The following is a 17,419-nucleotide window of genomic DNA, read 5'->3' as shown; positions in this document are numbered from 1 at the left end:
GACTAGAGATGGCTAGTGTCAGTGATGAGTTTATCACGGGGACTGGTGACCGCAGCTGCCGACAAAGTACGAGGACTGGAGGGGGCTGCTGCCGACGAGAAAACTGTACTTGGGTTGGCAGCCGGCAAGAATAAAGGGTATTGTTAAAAGAAACAACAAAGGCAAGATACCAGGAAAAATAAAAAATATACTAAAGATAAAAATAACGGGGATCAAATTAACTAAGCAAACTCGGAAAACTTGACTTGGAGAAAAATGAAAAGCAACAAGACATGGTTCCGACGAAGGACAGAGGACAACTGACCTCGACAATGAACCGAAAGGAAGTGAAAAGAACCAGGCAACTAAATACAAACAAATTAAGAAGACAACGAGGAACACCTGGACAAGGCACAAAGGGTTGGAGGGAGCTGATTGGGCAACACAAGGGACCGACCGGGATGACAAGCACAGGAATACACAAACTAACAAGACGCAAAGAAACACAAGGAAAACCTGAAACTAAATTCTAAACCAAATGCAACCAAAACAGATTATGACACTTCCAGACACACCTGTCTTCAATTAGCCATTCCTAACATAATGTACTGCATGTTTTTGCAATGTGGGAGTGTAAATAAAAAGAAAAAGCTTTATTGAAGTAATTGGCTCAGTTCTTGTCATCTGTCATTCTATTCGTAATGCATCTTAGAAACATGCTTGACAACCACTTCATGTACCACATTGGTCATGGTGAAACTTGGAAGATTTATGTGTAAATAATTACACGGCAAACGCAAAAAAGACTGCCAGCTGCCTGGGGCCGTTTGCAATCGTCACGTGCAGATCCAATTTTTTTAACATTCTTTGTTCTCTTCGGCTCTCTGTACAAAGAACAAACAGCATTTGCCTTCCCTTAATTATGTTTTTGACTTCCTTAAATATTTTGTTTATTATCTATTTCATCTATTTAATGTAAAACTTTGCAGGAAAAACATGGATTGTCTAGTATTTCTACATCACTCAAGAGAATGCTCCATCTGGGATGATGCCACACACGTGGATGTTGCTTCATAAGCCACGTGGCGCTGCAGCAAACTGGAAGAGATGATCATGAAAAAGTTGGGCTTACTTGCTAAATTCTGATCTCTACACCAATGTTGGTAACGCAGCGTGCAATCGGGAGCAGCCACGGAGTGACTGTTGACCTCATTTCAATGTTGCCTCTTTATCGCTCACTCCCTTCTCTCTTCTTCTCTGCCAACCGCCTTTCTCTTGTTGTCATTTGTAGTGTGTTGGGAAGCACAAGCTGGACCGAAAGTTTTCTTGTATGTTTAAGTCAGTTATATATTTACAAGAGCATCTCCCCTCTATTTATCAGTTACTCATGCGCTCCACTTGTCATCTTTTCTCCTTTCAGTTTCTCTCAGATATTCTCTGTTCAGATACCAAACCTTAAAGTGAAGATTTACTAATTCTATATTATTTGAGTATATGTTACTTTGAAATATTTACAATCACCAAAACAATCTTACACACCTGACATATAATGAATGCTTCAAAGCCTGAATGAGAGGTTGCTTCTTTTTCTCATGCTTCTAAGGCTTGTTTCTCTAACCAGCGTACCGGTTTGAACCAGCCTCAATCTGACGCGAGCTGGGATTCTCAGTTCCACCTCCAAGTCACCACACTAAGCACTGCTAAACCTTTCTGAGCTCATAGAATTTCCCGAAAGACCAGCTGCTGGACTTCCTCTTAGTTAGACCTTTTAGTTTCAGGACAATTAATAGTCATACATTTTATTTCCCTCGTACACATATAGTATATAACTGCACTGGTGAGGATGTTGCTTTATGTAGAAATATATATATATATATATATATATATATATATATATATATATATATATATATATATATACATATATGTTGTCAAGTGACTATTTTTTTTAATTTAAATAATCGCCAAAAAGTCTGTAATTAAGTGCGATTAATCACTTTTCTACTATTTTTAACAGGTATTTACTTGAAGAATATATTGTAATTAAATCACCAAATATAAAGTGTATTTCAAAGCAAAGACTCTTCTAATAGCTTTCTTTGATCCTTGAATTAAAATGGACTCATCTTTACAGGGTTTTTTCTTAGAAACACTTTGCAAAATTTATACAGTACATTTAGTTGTAAGCACCACAATCCAGCAGTGTTGGTTTGCAAAGCCCAGTGATAACCTAAGCACTGTGTTTTTTTCTAAGATGATGTGATAAAGATGTACATCTAATATGGTACAGTGTTTGAATTTGGCTTTGCAAGATATGCAAATTAATTTTTGAAGTAAATAAAACTGAGTCAAATATTTAATTACGTGAATTCTGACAGCCCAAATAAATCTCTCTCTCTCTCGCTCTCTCATTTTCTCTCTCTCTCTCTCTCTCTCTCTCTATAGATATATATGTACATTTGAGTGTTCATTTGTTCTGTTAAATGTCAATGATATGGTTAAAAAAATAATTCCACATCTATACCTCAATACTTTCTCTTCACTTGTTTTTTTGTCACTCATATTATTCTTCGCAATATTGTTAAACTGCTGTATCGACCCTGCAAAGCAGGTAACAGAATCTTCCCCCGAGCACCTTGTCACCAAAAGATTGTGTTACCTTTTGACACGAAGGATTTTTTTTCTCCTCAATTTTCTAACCAAGCAAACAAAGCACAGTAGGTGTGTATTGTTTTCATATCCATGAAATCTCCACTATGACTTGCTCATGCTCATCCTCATCCTTGCGTGACCTGGCCCTCCTGCCACGATGAACAATGGGGCTGCTTACGACCGGCTCCAGCACTTTCCTTTGCTTGGCGCCTGACCAGGCCTCATCACTTCATGATTCTTTGTTCTGTGTTGTCTTTGTATGGATCTTGCGCACATCCATCATTGCTGACGTAGCCCAGTTTTTAACACCACTTGGGGATTTTTTCCACTACTAGTCTTGAAATGTTTACCGATACACAGTCACACAAATTTTCTAAAAATGATAAAAAAAACTTTGTCACATGCAATCTAGGTTAATTGTGTATTATGTCCTTTTATTAAAAATAAAGAAAACAGCAACAGTCTGCACAGCGACATCAACAGCAACATTTATCCCATACATTTCAATAGAGATAGTTGTAGAGGCGGGCTCCTTTTTTCATCCTCTGGGGGTGATGACGCAACATGAAAAAAAGACATAGTGAGAGAAGGGTAAAGTCAATGGTGGTTGAGATTGTTTGAGGGAGGCATAACAAACAGGCACAGCAGCGATATGTACCACTGTCAACAAGGGAGAAATAATGATGGCAATAGATTTGAAGGGATTCTCCCACCCATGGCGAATCAGTTGTCTTGTGCCAGCCAAAAAACAACAAGATCCTGTCATTAAAAAATTCTCAGTCTAATCTGAAAAATCACGATGAATCCATTATTTTCATTTATCATCAGCTAATTTAACTAATTTTGTTACTCAATTCAACTTCAGAATGTTAAGAACAGCCATCGCTCGCTAGCTCTTAAACAACAACACACAGGATAGAACGAGATTATTTTTAATCGTGTCAGGATGAGTGCTGTAAAACTTGGAAACTATTTTGTGTGCAATTTATTTTTGGTTGTACCAAGTTATCTAAATATGTCATATAAAAGAGAAAGTAAAAAAATATTTTGGAAAATAAAAATGGGAAGCAAATCATAAAAGAGCTTAACGAATGAATGTGAGTCCACTAATGATGGGTAAATGAAGCTTCAAATCTGCTTCATGAATCAGTTGTAGTATTTTTGGACTCCTGTAGATGGCACTCTCTGTTCAACATTGGGCTGAAAGCACACTGACTTGCCATACTTTCAACCTTTTATTTAAACCAACAGTGCCATCTAGAGGACTCAAAAATACAACAACTGGTTCATGAAGCAAATTTGAAGCTTTATTATCCCATCACTAGTCCATTTATTGTGAGGATTTTTTTCTTTGCTTTTGCCAAATCACCTGGGAAAGGCTCATGCTCACCTGCAACGCTAATGAAGACAAGCAGTATGGAAAATGGATGGATGGATGATAAATGCATTGTCAGGTACGCCTGATGCAGTTAATTTTTTTAATTTCTTATTTATTCTAAATAACATACAAGTAAACGCCACCATAACTTGAGTAAGTGTCAGTGGTGAATCTGTACTTTTTTGGCTTTGAAGGTGAATTTGACAAAATATACATTAGCCACGCAAATGTTTTCATGTCTGCTGAAACAAGCTCTAATGAGATTTCCAAAATGTTGGCCAAATTCAGGATCGTGTGACCTTAAAGACATTCAACACAATAATAGTGTTGTGCCAACCTGAACTGTTATGTTTGTGAAGCACTCAGTCATGCACACACTGACCCACATTCAGTACATCCATGTCATTTATTTTTCATAGATGATTGTTTTGAGTGAAAACAGCAAAAGAAAATAAAAAAATAATGTTGGTTCACAAAAACTTCTATGATGAGGCCCCCTAAACTTTGTTGTTGTACAAACATGCAACCAAAACGGAACATTATAATCACTTGCTCAACATAATCACTTCTTTCACTATGATATAGAATGATAACCCTCCGATCATGGGTGTTAATTCTTTCAGCTGTTTGAAATGCGTCAGGTATACAACTCTGCAGCGATGGATGCTGCTCACTTCTTCTCCGCACCAGACACTTACACTGACTACGGGTGTTCCAATTTATGTTGGTAGAAAGAAGGCATGTGTGGAATGGACCACATGTATTTTTTATTTTTTTTTTTTACTTGGGAATGCATTTCTGAAATGCAGTATCATTCAAATTTATAATATTAATCAGGGGGCCTGCAAATCAGCAGTGACCCTAATATGATCCAACTGATTCGGAGAGGCCTGCTGTTTCTGGCACAGTGCAAGATCCATCGCGTGGACAGAGGAACATTACATTTGGCCTCGGGCCCCATGCGATGCAGCCAGCCGCGACGCGCGAGTGGTAGCCGGATTGAGCCAGTTTAGCGTGATAATACCTGGCATTGCCTGGTTGTCCATGCGGGCTCAGTGCTCAGTCATTTAATCTGCATGCACAACTCCGTCCCTCCCGGAGTGGTGATAGATAGAGTGAACGAGGGACAATTTGAGAACAGCCGAAACAAAAACTCCACTTTGCAGGCCTGCTGCCACTGTAGGATTTCAAACACTCTAAGTTTGGAATAGAAATGCATGTTGCATTTGAACCTGATGGGAAGTGGGAAATATCTCACATGGATTTTACAAAATCTGACCTCAAAGTCAAATGTGAAGATGGAAAATGGTTGACAACCTGAATGAGCTTATAAATAAGAGTTTGGACCGCTCACTTTAAATGATTTTTTTTTTACTTTACACAACAAAACTGCAGTTTTAAATTAAAACAAATAAATAAATAAAAAGCAATACAGACATGATGGAAGTTTAAACCCTCATCTTTAATTCAAGATGCCTCATAAATATATGGTGTACCATTTCAAATTACACCCTTAGCTTTATACAGTCAGTGAGATAATTTTGTTTCGGGGCAAAGTTAGTAAACATATGACAACAATCAGTTTTAATACTTGGATGAAATGTTCACATTTTCAATGTAAAACTTGCATAAGACTCGTAGAAGCAGATCAATACAGCACCCATGTGATGTTGAAGCTTCACATGGTCAATAACTGGAAGAATGAACAACAGCAAAGTAATAATTAACCATTCTGAGCAGTGCTGTAGCAATTACTCTCTTGCTGCACAGGTTTGGCAACGTTACATAAAATGCATCATGTCTGCAGTAATAAATTTGAATATAATGAATGAAAGTGAATTTGTGTGGTTGGAACATTTGATTATATTGTGAAATAAATGTTTTACTTGTTGCGACATTTTGTCGTTATGTGACAAATCAAATTTCAAAGATGTAATGTTGATAACTATATTCGATATTAGGTTCAGCACCGGCAGATTTTTTTCTTTACTTTTTTTTCATTTTCCCCCTGTCCTCCCCAGTTTCGGTGAATATTTATTAATTTTTTTGAATACTTTTCAGGGATTTGAAAGAAAAAAAAGACATTCTTTTTCCCCTCCCCAATGCAATTTCAATGGATGTCAGTTATATGCAGATTTTTACTATTCGCGTGCTGGCCTGAATTTCAACCCCCATGTACAGCGGGGGTCAACTGTGTAATCTCTTATAGAAGGTATGTTATGTCACATGATGATGATTTTGAATTTCTGTTCTAAATTTCAGAAATTTAAATGAATCTTTTCCCGGTACAGTATTTGTCCAGCCTTCCTGCATGTTTTCCATCTCTCACTGCTGCAACCTATCTGATTCAAATGATCAGGATCGTTATCAGGCTTTTGCAGAGATTGCTGATCATTTGAAACAGGTGTGCTGCAGCAGGGAAAGATGGAGAACTTGCGAGAAAGCGGCCCTCAAGAACCAGTGTGTAGACCCCTGACGTAGGTCAAAATCCTCAATACAGTCATTGATAGGCTATTAGAGTGTCATTTGGGTGCCGCCGTCGTTACACAATGTGATTTGTTCCAGGTTAGCGGGTTCGGACTGATTTTGAGCAGCTATCCATTGCCATTTTCAAAAGTCTGGAATCTTGTTCTGAAATCCCCTTTTAGAATTGTTTTTTTTTAGAATTCAGGGAGACATTAATTCACACTAAGAGAAAAATATCAAAATGTGTCGCCCTTCAAACTTAATAAATGAACAAAATGTGAGGAAGAGAGAAGATTTTCTATAATGAAATTCTACAACGTAAAAGCATCGAGTGGAGTTGCTCCCAAATACCCTTCATTTCTTGTGCTGTGGTTACGTAAACAGACCTTGGCCAAACAGACACGCTGAGTGTTTTTTGCATGTAACATATTCCAGTTAGAACTCGATGACAGTTATTGTTGGTTAAACAAAACCAAACATTCTTTTCCTTTAACTCCAATGCCTATGGGGAATGATTAGCAAGCTAGGCACAGTGATGTGACATCCCCAAAGAGCGTGCTCTCTCCCTGTGCTGTGACACATGACAGGTTAGTGGGCACACACTCTGATCTAGGAAAATGAGCAACTAGAAAAATGTTTTTATGTGGTTTTGGTTCTTGTCTGAAAAAAAAAAAACATTTCAAGAAAAATATTAACTCCTGTTTTTACTTTGTTATTAGCAGCTAAGTATGTCACTACAAAAAAACACTATGTTAAGTTTAACAAAACTCATTTGCTACCGAAAACTGCGATTAGAAAACTGTCACTGGCTTATTTGCTCACTGAAGGTTGATTGGAAGTTGGGTCTCTGCTCGCTGCAGGCAACTATCCCTCGCCGCGAGCCGACAGCAGGGCGATACTCTGAGTAGAGTGAAAAGGGGAGATGCCGCGTATTTGAGAAACATGAGACGAGAAACAACTTTATATATTTTATATTTGAGGGAGCAAGCGAAACAATAAAGTAAGAAGTGCAGTGAAGGAGAGAGGCATGAGATCATAAAAATATGTGGAATCAATATATTTTGGGGGATTTAGTTTACAGAGGAGCACAACATTTATTTGAGGGGGCTGGGCTCCCTCTTGTCCCCACCTAGACGCAGCCCCGGTTTTGACTCAAATAACGGCTTCCGCGCTCCGCTGGCACCAAGCAACAAGTGATTGTGCTGGTGGCTTGGAGACTATCTGAAAGTCCAGCTTAAACCAACTGTAGTCATTCGAATAGGTGAGTCACATTTTGAATCATTTGTTTTTATTTGACATATGGCACACACACACGAGTGTGTGGTGGGAAGCATTGCTAGGAAATGCTTAAACAATGGCCAGCTCACTCGCTTTTCAACTAATGGAACAGCTCGAAATATAGTCATCTGATTAAATTACCTTTATTTTATTAATTAAGGGTGGCAATTGGTTAGCATGTCTGCACAAGTCACTGGGGACAATCAGTATATAACATCAGAATCCATACACAAGTAAATTTCACTTTTAAATTGGAGAAATATAGTTTGAATGGATTTTTAAAGTCATGACTGTCCGAGGCCAATGAATGGGCCACAACGCAGATAGGATAAAAAAAGGTTGGAACAATAACACAATATTAATCCAAACGCAAGATGCACATGGGTGATGCAACAGAGCAACACTAATGGAACAAAAAACACTGATGACACACGCTATGGTGCCTCAAAGAGAGACCACACTTCTCAAGCCAACCACCAATTTCTTCAACAGAGGTTCGAGCAAAATGTCCTCACAAACGACTTCAATTGACAAAGTAAGTGCATTGCATTTGTTACACATGCTTTGGTCCGTGAAAAGTCAGTAAATTTGTGATTGGGTGATTGTCTCCTTTGGGAAGATGGCGGCGAAAAATATGTCAGCATCCTGTAAAGTTATATTACATAGTTAGCTACAAATATATATATTTTAAAAATGTACATTGATATGATAAAACATATCTTTTTTTGCATGTTATTGTAATTAATGGCATGTTTAAAATTTAAAAAAAAAACATTACACACTGCCCATTTAAGTAGCCCTAGAGTAGAGAAGAAATTTTACATGATTGATGCGAGGTGGATTGAATTTGGCAATAAGCAAAATGTCAAGCGCAAACAATATTCGGGCACCTTCCTCCCACTGGAGACGCACCGAAATACTAGTCAATCTTGATTATCAACAGGTGAAACTAATTAATTGCTGTCTGTTGGGACGAGGGGATTCCGCCCAACAATAAATGAAGACAGACTGTGGGAAGAGACAAAACATTAGCCAAAACATGACATCTATGGAATGGAATGTCTCAAGAAAAACAATCTGGGACCTGCGGGCACACACTTTGGGTCACACCTCTTCAGTGGCTGCACGAGTTTTCACCGGTTAGGTGTGCTAGTGTAGACACTGGAGCTTTGCCATGCAATGAAAGTGCAAAAGAAAGGCACATAAGGAAATGACTTGAGCGGGACAATATGCTTCTCAAATCAACTGTGTTCACACCCACAATGGCACAAACTGCCCTTTTATAAATACACCATCTTGCACGCTTCTGCGAAATTACCAAGAGATGCCTCTGACCTTATCTAAATTATTTTATTATTTTAAACCTTTTGTTATTGTAAAGCACATTATTGTATGTTTTTGTTTTAGGTCAGTGCTGTTTTTCGTTCCATATTGAAGGCTCCATACGTCTTCATTAAGTATTTTTCTTTCAATTATTCCTAAAATTAATAAAAGAGAAACTGTTTCATAAAACAATAAATAGATATAGTGTGTGCCAGAAAAACAAACTTCATGAACTGTTTAGGACAAACATAAAATTTGCACCAGGTTTCCCACACAATATCAATTTGGCACTCGACCACTATGGGTGACTGAATAAAATATAATTTATTGATCATAAGAAAAAATAAGTTTTACTTTGAAAATCAGGTCCATTTGTGTGTGCTTCTGCCAAAGGTCAGTGCCAAGGTATGAACATCCATTTATTTTTCAATCGATCAGTTGTTCTCATTTGAACTATGCACCTTATCCAACACAGCAGACTATAAACAAGTTTATAATTGCTCCGTTACATAAGACTTCTGTTGATGCTCCAACGGCTGGGTCATGTCTCATAGTTCATTTAAAGCATCAAAATCTGCTTCTTATCAAATGATGTCTCTCCGAGTGTAGATTGTTTATTTACATTCTAAGTACATAAATAAAAACACTAGCAAAGGCAATGTAATTAGAGAGGAAATTAATCATATTAATACATGTTGGACTTCTCAAACTTGGTCAATAACCTTTTATCAGTCACCCCAACTCTATTTTTGGCACATTTGCCTGTGTTGTTTAGGCAATGGCAGCAAAATTTAAACCAATGCAGAGGAGGTTTGATCTTTACACAAGGGAGTGGGACGACTTAATCTCCCTCCCAGGGCACAAAAAAGACAAAGCCTCAGTCCTTGTTTAAATTTTGTAGCGCTTTTGTTAAGATTAAGCGTGAATACTTGGTGTCTACAGGAGAATAGGGTCGACAGCTCAAGGCTCTGGCTTCCGTCTTCCCGCTGAAGTCTCATTGTGCATTGCTCGTGCCCTGCTCCCGGGGACAGCTTTGGGGTCATAAATATGCAGCCAACCCTTTTTTTTCTGAAGAAGTGCATTGACATTCCATGTCTCCAGCCATGCCACCTGTAGACAGTCAGATATCCTGTGGCGACGCATTGTTCACTCAGATCTGGAAATCAAGCTTGCCAGGAAGAGCTGGATGCTACAAAGTAGTTCACTTCAAACTCTGCAAGGATTCCTGGCTCATTGTTCCACCGAGCAGTCAATGCCACATGCCGGGCATACTGTGTATGACCTTCATTGGGCTGCACTCACAGGAAAAAATATACTTCCTGAGTCACTTATCTCTATTGGCATGGAGGACTTTCTTTTTCCTTATAAGGCACTCAGGATGTGAGAGGGCAAAGCGTAACTGCATTCGAAAAAAACCCAACCACTTTTAGCTTTACACGCCGCTGTTGAGAACCATATTTGCGACTGAACAGGGCCTCTCAACGTTACCAGATAAGATCAGCCAAGCAGCAAATTACCTCAGGTCAACTTTGGTTGTAAATACCACTCAAGACCCTCCCATTTGCAGAAAAGAAGTTGCAAATTAAATATTTTTTCCAGAAATATTCCTAGAAAAGCTGATTCAACCTACCATGTCAATTTTGGGAACTCAACAAATCAACAAACCCACTTTAAGTGGGTAAATATTTGTCGGTAGATTATGTGTCATGTCATTATCCACACTGCTTATCCTGTACAGGGTCCCGGGAGGCTGCTGTAGCATATCCCAGCTGACTACGGTCGAAAGGTTCGCTACACGCTGAACAGATCGCCAGCCAGTCACAGGGCAGACATAGACACTGTCACTGAGTTGGAACTGAACCCACGCTGCCCGCACACACGTCAGGCGGATGGATGTACCACGACATCATTGGCGACACTCAGTCAATTATTTGTGTGATTTTTTTTTAAAATATGTTTAATTTTAATGCTCACTAAAATGTCTTGAAAACAAAATAACAATATTAGACAAAAAAATTGAAGCTTTTCCTACATGCGGTGAAAGCCAGTTAAATATACTCTTCACTGACAACATGGAAAGACAAGCAAATAATAAGATTATGGAGATGCCCCCAAATTTTTAAAGAAATAATTTATAGTATACAACTTACCCACTAAGGTCCATTAAGTATCACACAATCTAATATCATATAAAATGCGTGCTTTTCAAAAAAACAATATGATAAATAAGATTCCATAAAGTAAAAATACTGTGAATCTTAACTAAGCCATCAAACAAAAATCCAAATAATTAATATTGGCCACGTGTAATTCTCACAATTGCAGTTGTAAATCAGTGAGTCTCCCTACAAAAGGTCAAAGACTAGAGACATACAGTATTAAAGATTCGGTCATCATTTGGAGGCAACTTTTCTACTGGAACAATTGAGACTGCCAGAGCAGGATAAGCTTAACAATATCTTCTTAGTCATATGACCATAATAAGTTTGGTTGTCAGCAATGTAGAACTTCACGGCATCCAACTAACAGCTGTTTATAATATTTATATAGTGAGCTATTCAAGATATGTGCAAGCCGCAAAATATTACAAACAGCTCTGAGTATGATGCAGAGCAACACCCGAAAATATTTTGTTACCTTACATTTGGCTGCGTAATGCAATGGAAGTTAATTCTACAGTGCAGTTGTACCCCGCTGTAAAACAACAAACCAGAACAATGAGGATATAACAATACTTTTCTGTCATTGTTGAGTTTCTCAGTTTCTTGCAATTATGACATTTTGAGGTTACTAAACTAGTTGTCCATCTGTGTAAGCACGCTCAGTTACTTTCACATGTCCTTTTTCAGATGAGCAACGGGGCCGTGTGAGTCTGATAACTTAGATGGATAGGACAAGAGGGAAGTGTGACTTCACCTGACGAAGCAGACATGGACTGTCTGCAAAAGTTTGCTTTGAATAAACCAGTTAGTCTCCAAAGTGCCACCTCTGTCTTATTCAGGTTCCTTTTTAATTGTGTTATGATCAAGATGTGTTTTTCTGTGGACACCCGGAGCAATACAACAGAGCCAACTTTCAAAAACACAACCGATCTAAAAATGAGCAGGCTTCAAGAAAGGGAAACGAGGAAGTTGGAAGTGTATTTACTTGTTTACAGATAGTGAACTATGAACCACAATAGCAATTACCATTCACCAAAATTTTAACACAACTACCGGCCCCCGGCACTTGGCTAGCGATGTTTCTACTTGTTTTATCTGTCAGAAGCAGAAGCTCACCTGTTTTTAGTTGTGGCATGGCAGCTGAGTTTGGAGTATTCAAAGATCAAAGGAGAAGTTTCACCTTTGTTTTGAACATATCATAAAGCATTGGCTAACTAAGCAACTGCTCAGGGCTCCGCACCATTAGGGCCCCCCCAGGAAAAGAGCCTGGCGCAGTGGTCACCAACTCCGGGCCTCGAGTGTCTTGTCCACAATGTTTTAGCTGTCCCCCTCCTCCAAAACAACCTGCTTGAAAGGATCAGGATTGTTATCATGCAACGCTTGCTGATGATTTGAATCAGGTGTGTTGGAGGAGGAAGTCATCTAAAACATTGTCGATAGGGGCCATCGAAGACTGATGTTGGTGACTCCTGGCCTGAATGTATAATACTGAAGTTTTTGTATGTTTTTTTACAATTATTTTAGTTAAAATTAATTTTCAACAATTTTTGACGTCTTATGAGATATGTCTATTCAGTTACATAATTAGTTGCAATAGATTTTATTTTATATATAATAATCTAACCTATTTTTTCATATTTCATATAATTATGATTTCATTTGTTGATGCACTTTTTTTAAAATGCAGTTTATATTTGCACATTGCTGTTGCATTTGAGCGTACCATAAAATAGTCATTTCTCTATTCCTTCCCCCTTGACCCACCTACAAATCATAACTACTGATTGGCTAAATTAAGTTTTAAATCATCTTTGTTTTAGCATTATTTATGTCTTATTGTAATTGTTAAAACAGTTTGTTTTCTCACACTCACGGGATTGTTTTGAGATAATTGTAGTTATGCTCTGAAGTTATTTCTTAAATGAAACTAACACTGCAATAAATTATGTAAATAAACGGTAACATTCCCCTTTTTTATTTTTAACTGTTAAAGATTTGTTCATCAATATAACAGGTATTCCGAGTAACTGCAGCGGGGTTGCGCAAAACACCACAAACCACGACAATCTCATTAAAAAAAAAAACAACATATTGCCACAGATGCCAAAGATGATTTTCTCCGAAAATCATAAGAATTTTTTAAAAGTAAAAGTGAGGCTATTAAACACGAGCAAAGTTTCATCATCCTGTTCGTATGTTCTACAACAACAAGAGCGCAGCAGGCAGACAGCTTCCACTCGTCTGCTGTTTGTTGAAGGTGAAGCGTCCTCCTCTCTCTGCTTCACAACTGCTGATGTCACTGCTGGTTGGCGGAGTGATCCTCCCACAGCAGCAGCATAAATACGCGCAGGCTCAGCTTTCCTGCACACACTCAGCCTCGCAAGACGCACGAGAGCGCTCAGCCTCTCTCTCTCTTCTCTCACTCCGCCTCAGAGCCACGCCAACCGAGAGACGAGATGTCCGCTTACGTGTCTTCGGACTGCCGGCGTGTCAGCCCTTCCGTCCACGGCAACAAGTTTGACACGGCTCACCGCAAGAAAGCCGTGGCCAACATTTTCGACAACGTGAGCCAGGACGCCCTGACCAGGCTCTTCCAGAAGACGGGCGACATGAAAGCGGAGGAGCGGGTGAGGAGCATCTTCTCCTACTCGCACGACCCGGAGGAGACGGCCCGGGCGCTGATGGCTCTGAAGCAGAGGAAGAAGGACAAGTTCCTCCAGATCGCGGGCATGCTGCGGCAAATGCTCAAACTCCGCTGACGGCACTGCTGTAGCCGCCTGTGTGTTCTCTCACTCGGCTCGACTCGGAGCCCAAAAGACGCGTGACGACGCTCCTGATGTGACTCAAACGCCGACTACTTCAAGTGTGGCAGCTCACCTGGGGCGATGATGGGCTTGCAAAAGGCCGCCAGCGAGGTCACGTTGCAGCGTCGCAGGTGATGGAGAGTGCCGTGATGACCGGATGGAAGCAGATAAGATGACGGGAGGGAGCAATGGTGGACATAAAACGACTTCCCTGAGACTTGAATTCAGTCATGCATGCGGATTCTCCACTGTGAAGCAGCAGCACACAAAGGAGGTGCTGGTGGAAAGCTGCAACTATGTGAGACTTTTAGTGCCAGAAGAAGAACCTTCATGGATGCCTGTCCTGAACACATGCCTTCTTCCAACATGAACACTGTCACTGTAGTGGCTCCTAATGTCACTCTAATGTCAAAGAGCACAATGATTTTCATGAATGCTGTGTTCCATTCCTTGTCCTTTTTTAATAAATTGCTTTGTTTACAAAAGTTAAGATCTGCTTTGTCCTGTGTATTCATCAATGCCACATTATTTCTTTGTTGACAGACAACCAGCATTTTGGACTAATGTATACCTCATTCAATTTAAGATACAATTGATATGTGTCACGAAAATAACGGATGTGCTTCGAGGTATCGTTAATGGCTAAGAAGGTACAACCCGTAAACCGAAAAACGAGGAAACAAAGGCATTGCAAGTGATGAGCCATTGTACCCTGATAGCCACAATAATGGTTGAAACTAATTATAGCACAGTGAGTACAGATAAATTGGGGAGAAAACACTAATGTGGCCATTTTTAAAAATAAAATTTATAAGATTAGTGACAATGCAAGGCAAAATATGAGGTAAAAGGGCTGTTGTAAATTTTAATAAAACATATTACAAATACAGATTTAATACAAGTATAGTATCCGTTAGAAATTCAAATATTTTCTAATCTAATCATATTCATAACTTGTGATTGAGTCACTATATAAATTTGAAAGTCAGTTAACTGACTAGGCATGTCTTTCAGAGCAAGGTGCTAATAGATGTTGATATTTAATGTTGAGTCATGTAACCAAGCCCCAATTTCTTTCATCATAAAGTGCGTTGTTGGCACATTTCTTGTTTGCATTCTGCTCTTTGTTCAGATGAGGCAAACCCATTGGCGGATGAACATTACTCAGAGAGGGATGTAATTAAGCCTCACTGGGTTTCCCTCAAACAGCCACGCGCTACATCAGACCGGCGAGAACCAGTTCAGATCTGGCTGGGGAGGGTAGGAGTGACTCCTCTGTGCAGTGTTTTTGTGCGGGAGTCTATTTAATCGGCCCGCCTCTCTAGATAAGAACCTGTTAAAGTAGCATTACAGGCTTTAGACATGTACATACTTTGCTTCTTAACCTTCTGATTTATCCCTCTCATCAAAATGACAAATGACTTTTCCATGTTGTAAGATTATAGTACATTTACTACAACCTCAGATAGTTTTGGTGGTTTCATGGTTTTTCGTCAATAGGCCAGGGGTTTCTACAGCAAGCTTTGCTGCTGACACAAAGATGGTTCGAGTGGCTGCCTCCTAATCTACTTGCTTTGACAGTCCCTCTACCGGCTCAAACCAGTTCCTTGGGTTGTTGCACATGACGCCACTGCGCTTGTGTGTCTCTCACGTGCAGTGACATACAGTATACTGCGGAGTAGTGAGCTGAAAAACAGCTCACGCTCAGGGGCAAACTCATCAGTAACAGACTAATCTCTTCTCTGACATCTAACTGTCACAGATGAGTTGAAATGATGCAAGCCAAAAATAAACAGTAATTATAATGGATGGATATATAATAATATAAATATAAATACATAAATATATGGGAAAAAATATATGTATATATATATATATATACACACACATTCATACATATATATACTAGGCTTCAAAAGACAAACACGCAAGTCCTTTTCTGTGTCCAATATTTCTTCCTAGTGAGGCTTTCCTTGTCTACTGCCCTTCTTTGCATACAAGTTGTTGAGGCTCTGTGACCAAATGTTTCACTCACGTTTGTTTATGCAAAGTTGATGAAAGCTTTTAAGGCATAGTCTGGTGAGTGGAGATGATCCCTTGACACAATTGTGTGTAATTTCTCTAACAGTGTTTTCTTAAAAGAAACTCTGCACGCATAACAAGCATTTGTTATAAGTCCTCAGCTGAGGTCACTAAGGCCACACTTCACTCACCTATTGCTTTATCTTTCTAACAGTGTGTCAACCATGTCAACTATTGTTGCACTTTCTGCTATCCGCTGTCTCATTTTTTGGCTGGTATATCGCAAAACAGATGTTTTTTTTTTTTTTAATGACCAACCCCCCACATACCCTTTTATTGCCATCCAATTGTTCACGAAGAGAAAGCTAAATATTCAATGCGATTGTCTAGGCGGTGCTGGCTGCGGTGTTCCGTGCTGGACTCAGCCTGGTTGTCTCCCACCCTTTTCCTGTCTTTCATCAGCCTTAGGAACGGCAAATGCTTTCATGTCAACAGACACTGTGGCAGACAGCCTTCGGACCTGGCTGACTATTAGAGGAAGAGAGAGGGTAAAGGTGTTGGGTGGGGGAGGGAAAGGTGACTGAACTATGGAAATGTGAAATGCCAACCGTAACAAAGGTTGATGTATAACAAGATTTAAATCTAGTCTGAAACAAAATTGTTGGTACGTAATAATAATAATAATAATAATAATAACTATTATTAGAGCAATAATAATAATAATAATTATTATTATTATTATTACATTAATAACTAATGAAACAGAGTTGTGTAAAATACCTATTCCGTGTAATAAAAAACAGATGCCATTATGAATATGTGTAAATGTTTTGTCTATTTCTTGTTAGTCTATACCTGGCAGGTTAACAGTAATCTCATGTTTACTGCCAGTTAAGAGTTGTGCTGGTAAATGGGCTTGTATCACTTGTATAGCTCTTTTGATTAAAAAAAAATGTCTTTAGAGAAATATCAATGGTAATATTTATAATACTTGTATAAATTAAAATATTCAATATAGATCGACCACAAATGCATGTTGATGTTTTTTTTCTCCCTCAAACAAAAACATTCCAAAAATTAACATTTTCAACAACACCTGTTTGCATTCCTCGTGGGTGTGTGTGTGTGTGTATGCGTGTGTGTGTGTGTTTTAAAGAAGAGGGTGACGCAGAGAGGCACTAGATCAGTGAACACAGTGCAGGGAGTGGTAGACAACTTGTTTCCAGTGCGGACTGGTTCAAACCAACTCTTTACGAGGAACTAAGCATGAGGTGTACACGAGTTTCAGATTAGTCAGCATTTTCGCCGGAAGATACCGCCATGAAAGGAACTGCCACAGACATTTCACTATTTGA

At 39.0% G+C, this 17,419-nt stretch overlaps 1 protein-coding gene across 1 annotated transcript; it reads left to right on the top strand.

Moving 5' to 3' along the window:
- The first annotated feature begins 13,581 nt into the window (after positions 1–13,581).
- Positions 13,582–14,532, top strand: tcima (transcriptional and immune response regulator a). Its single transcript, XM_088306804.1, has one exon. It carries the CDS (start codon positions 13,695–13,697, stop codon positions 13,995–13,997), a length of 303 nt encoding a protein of 100 aa, XP_088162930.1. The 5' UTR covers positions 13,582–13,694; the 3' UTR covers positions 13,998–14,532.
- Positions 14,533–17,419: the final 2,887 nt, after the last annotated feature.

Source organism: Idiotropiscis lumnitzeri, chromosome 1 (genome assembly GCF_059441095.1).
Source record: "Idiotropiscis lumnitzeri isolate Australia: NSW breed Sydney's pygmy pipehorse chromosome 1, RoL_Ilum_1.0, whole genome shotgun sequence".
Lineage (NCBI taxonomy): Eukaryota > Metazoa > Chordata > Actinopteri > Syngnathiformes > Syngnathidae > Idiotropiscis > Idiotropiscis lumnitzeri.
The sequence above is the reverse complement of the archived record's forward strand: the minus strand, read 5'-3'. Positions and strand labels throughout refer to the sequence as shown.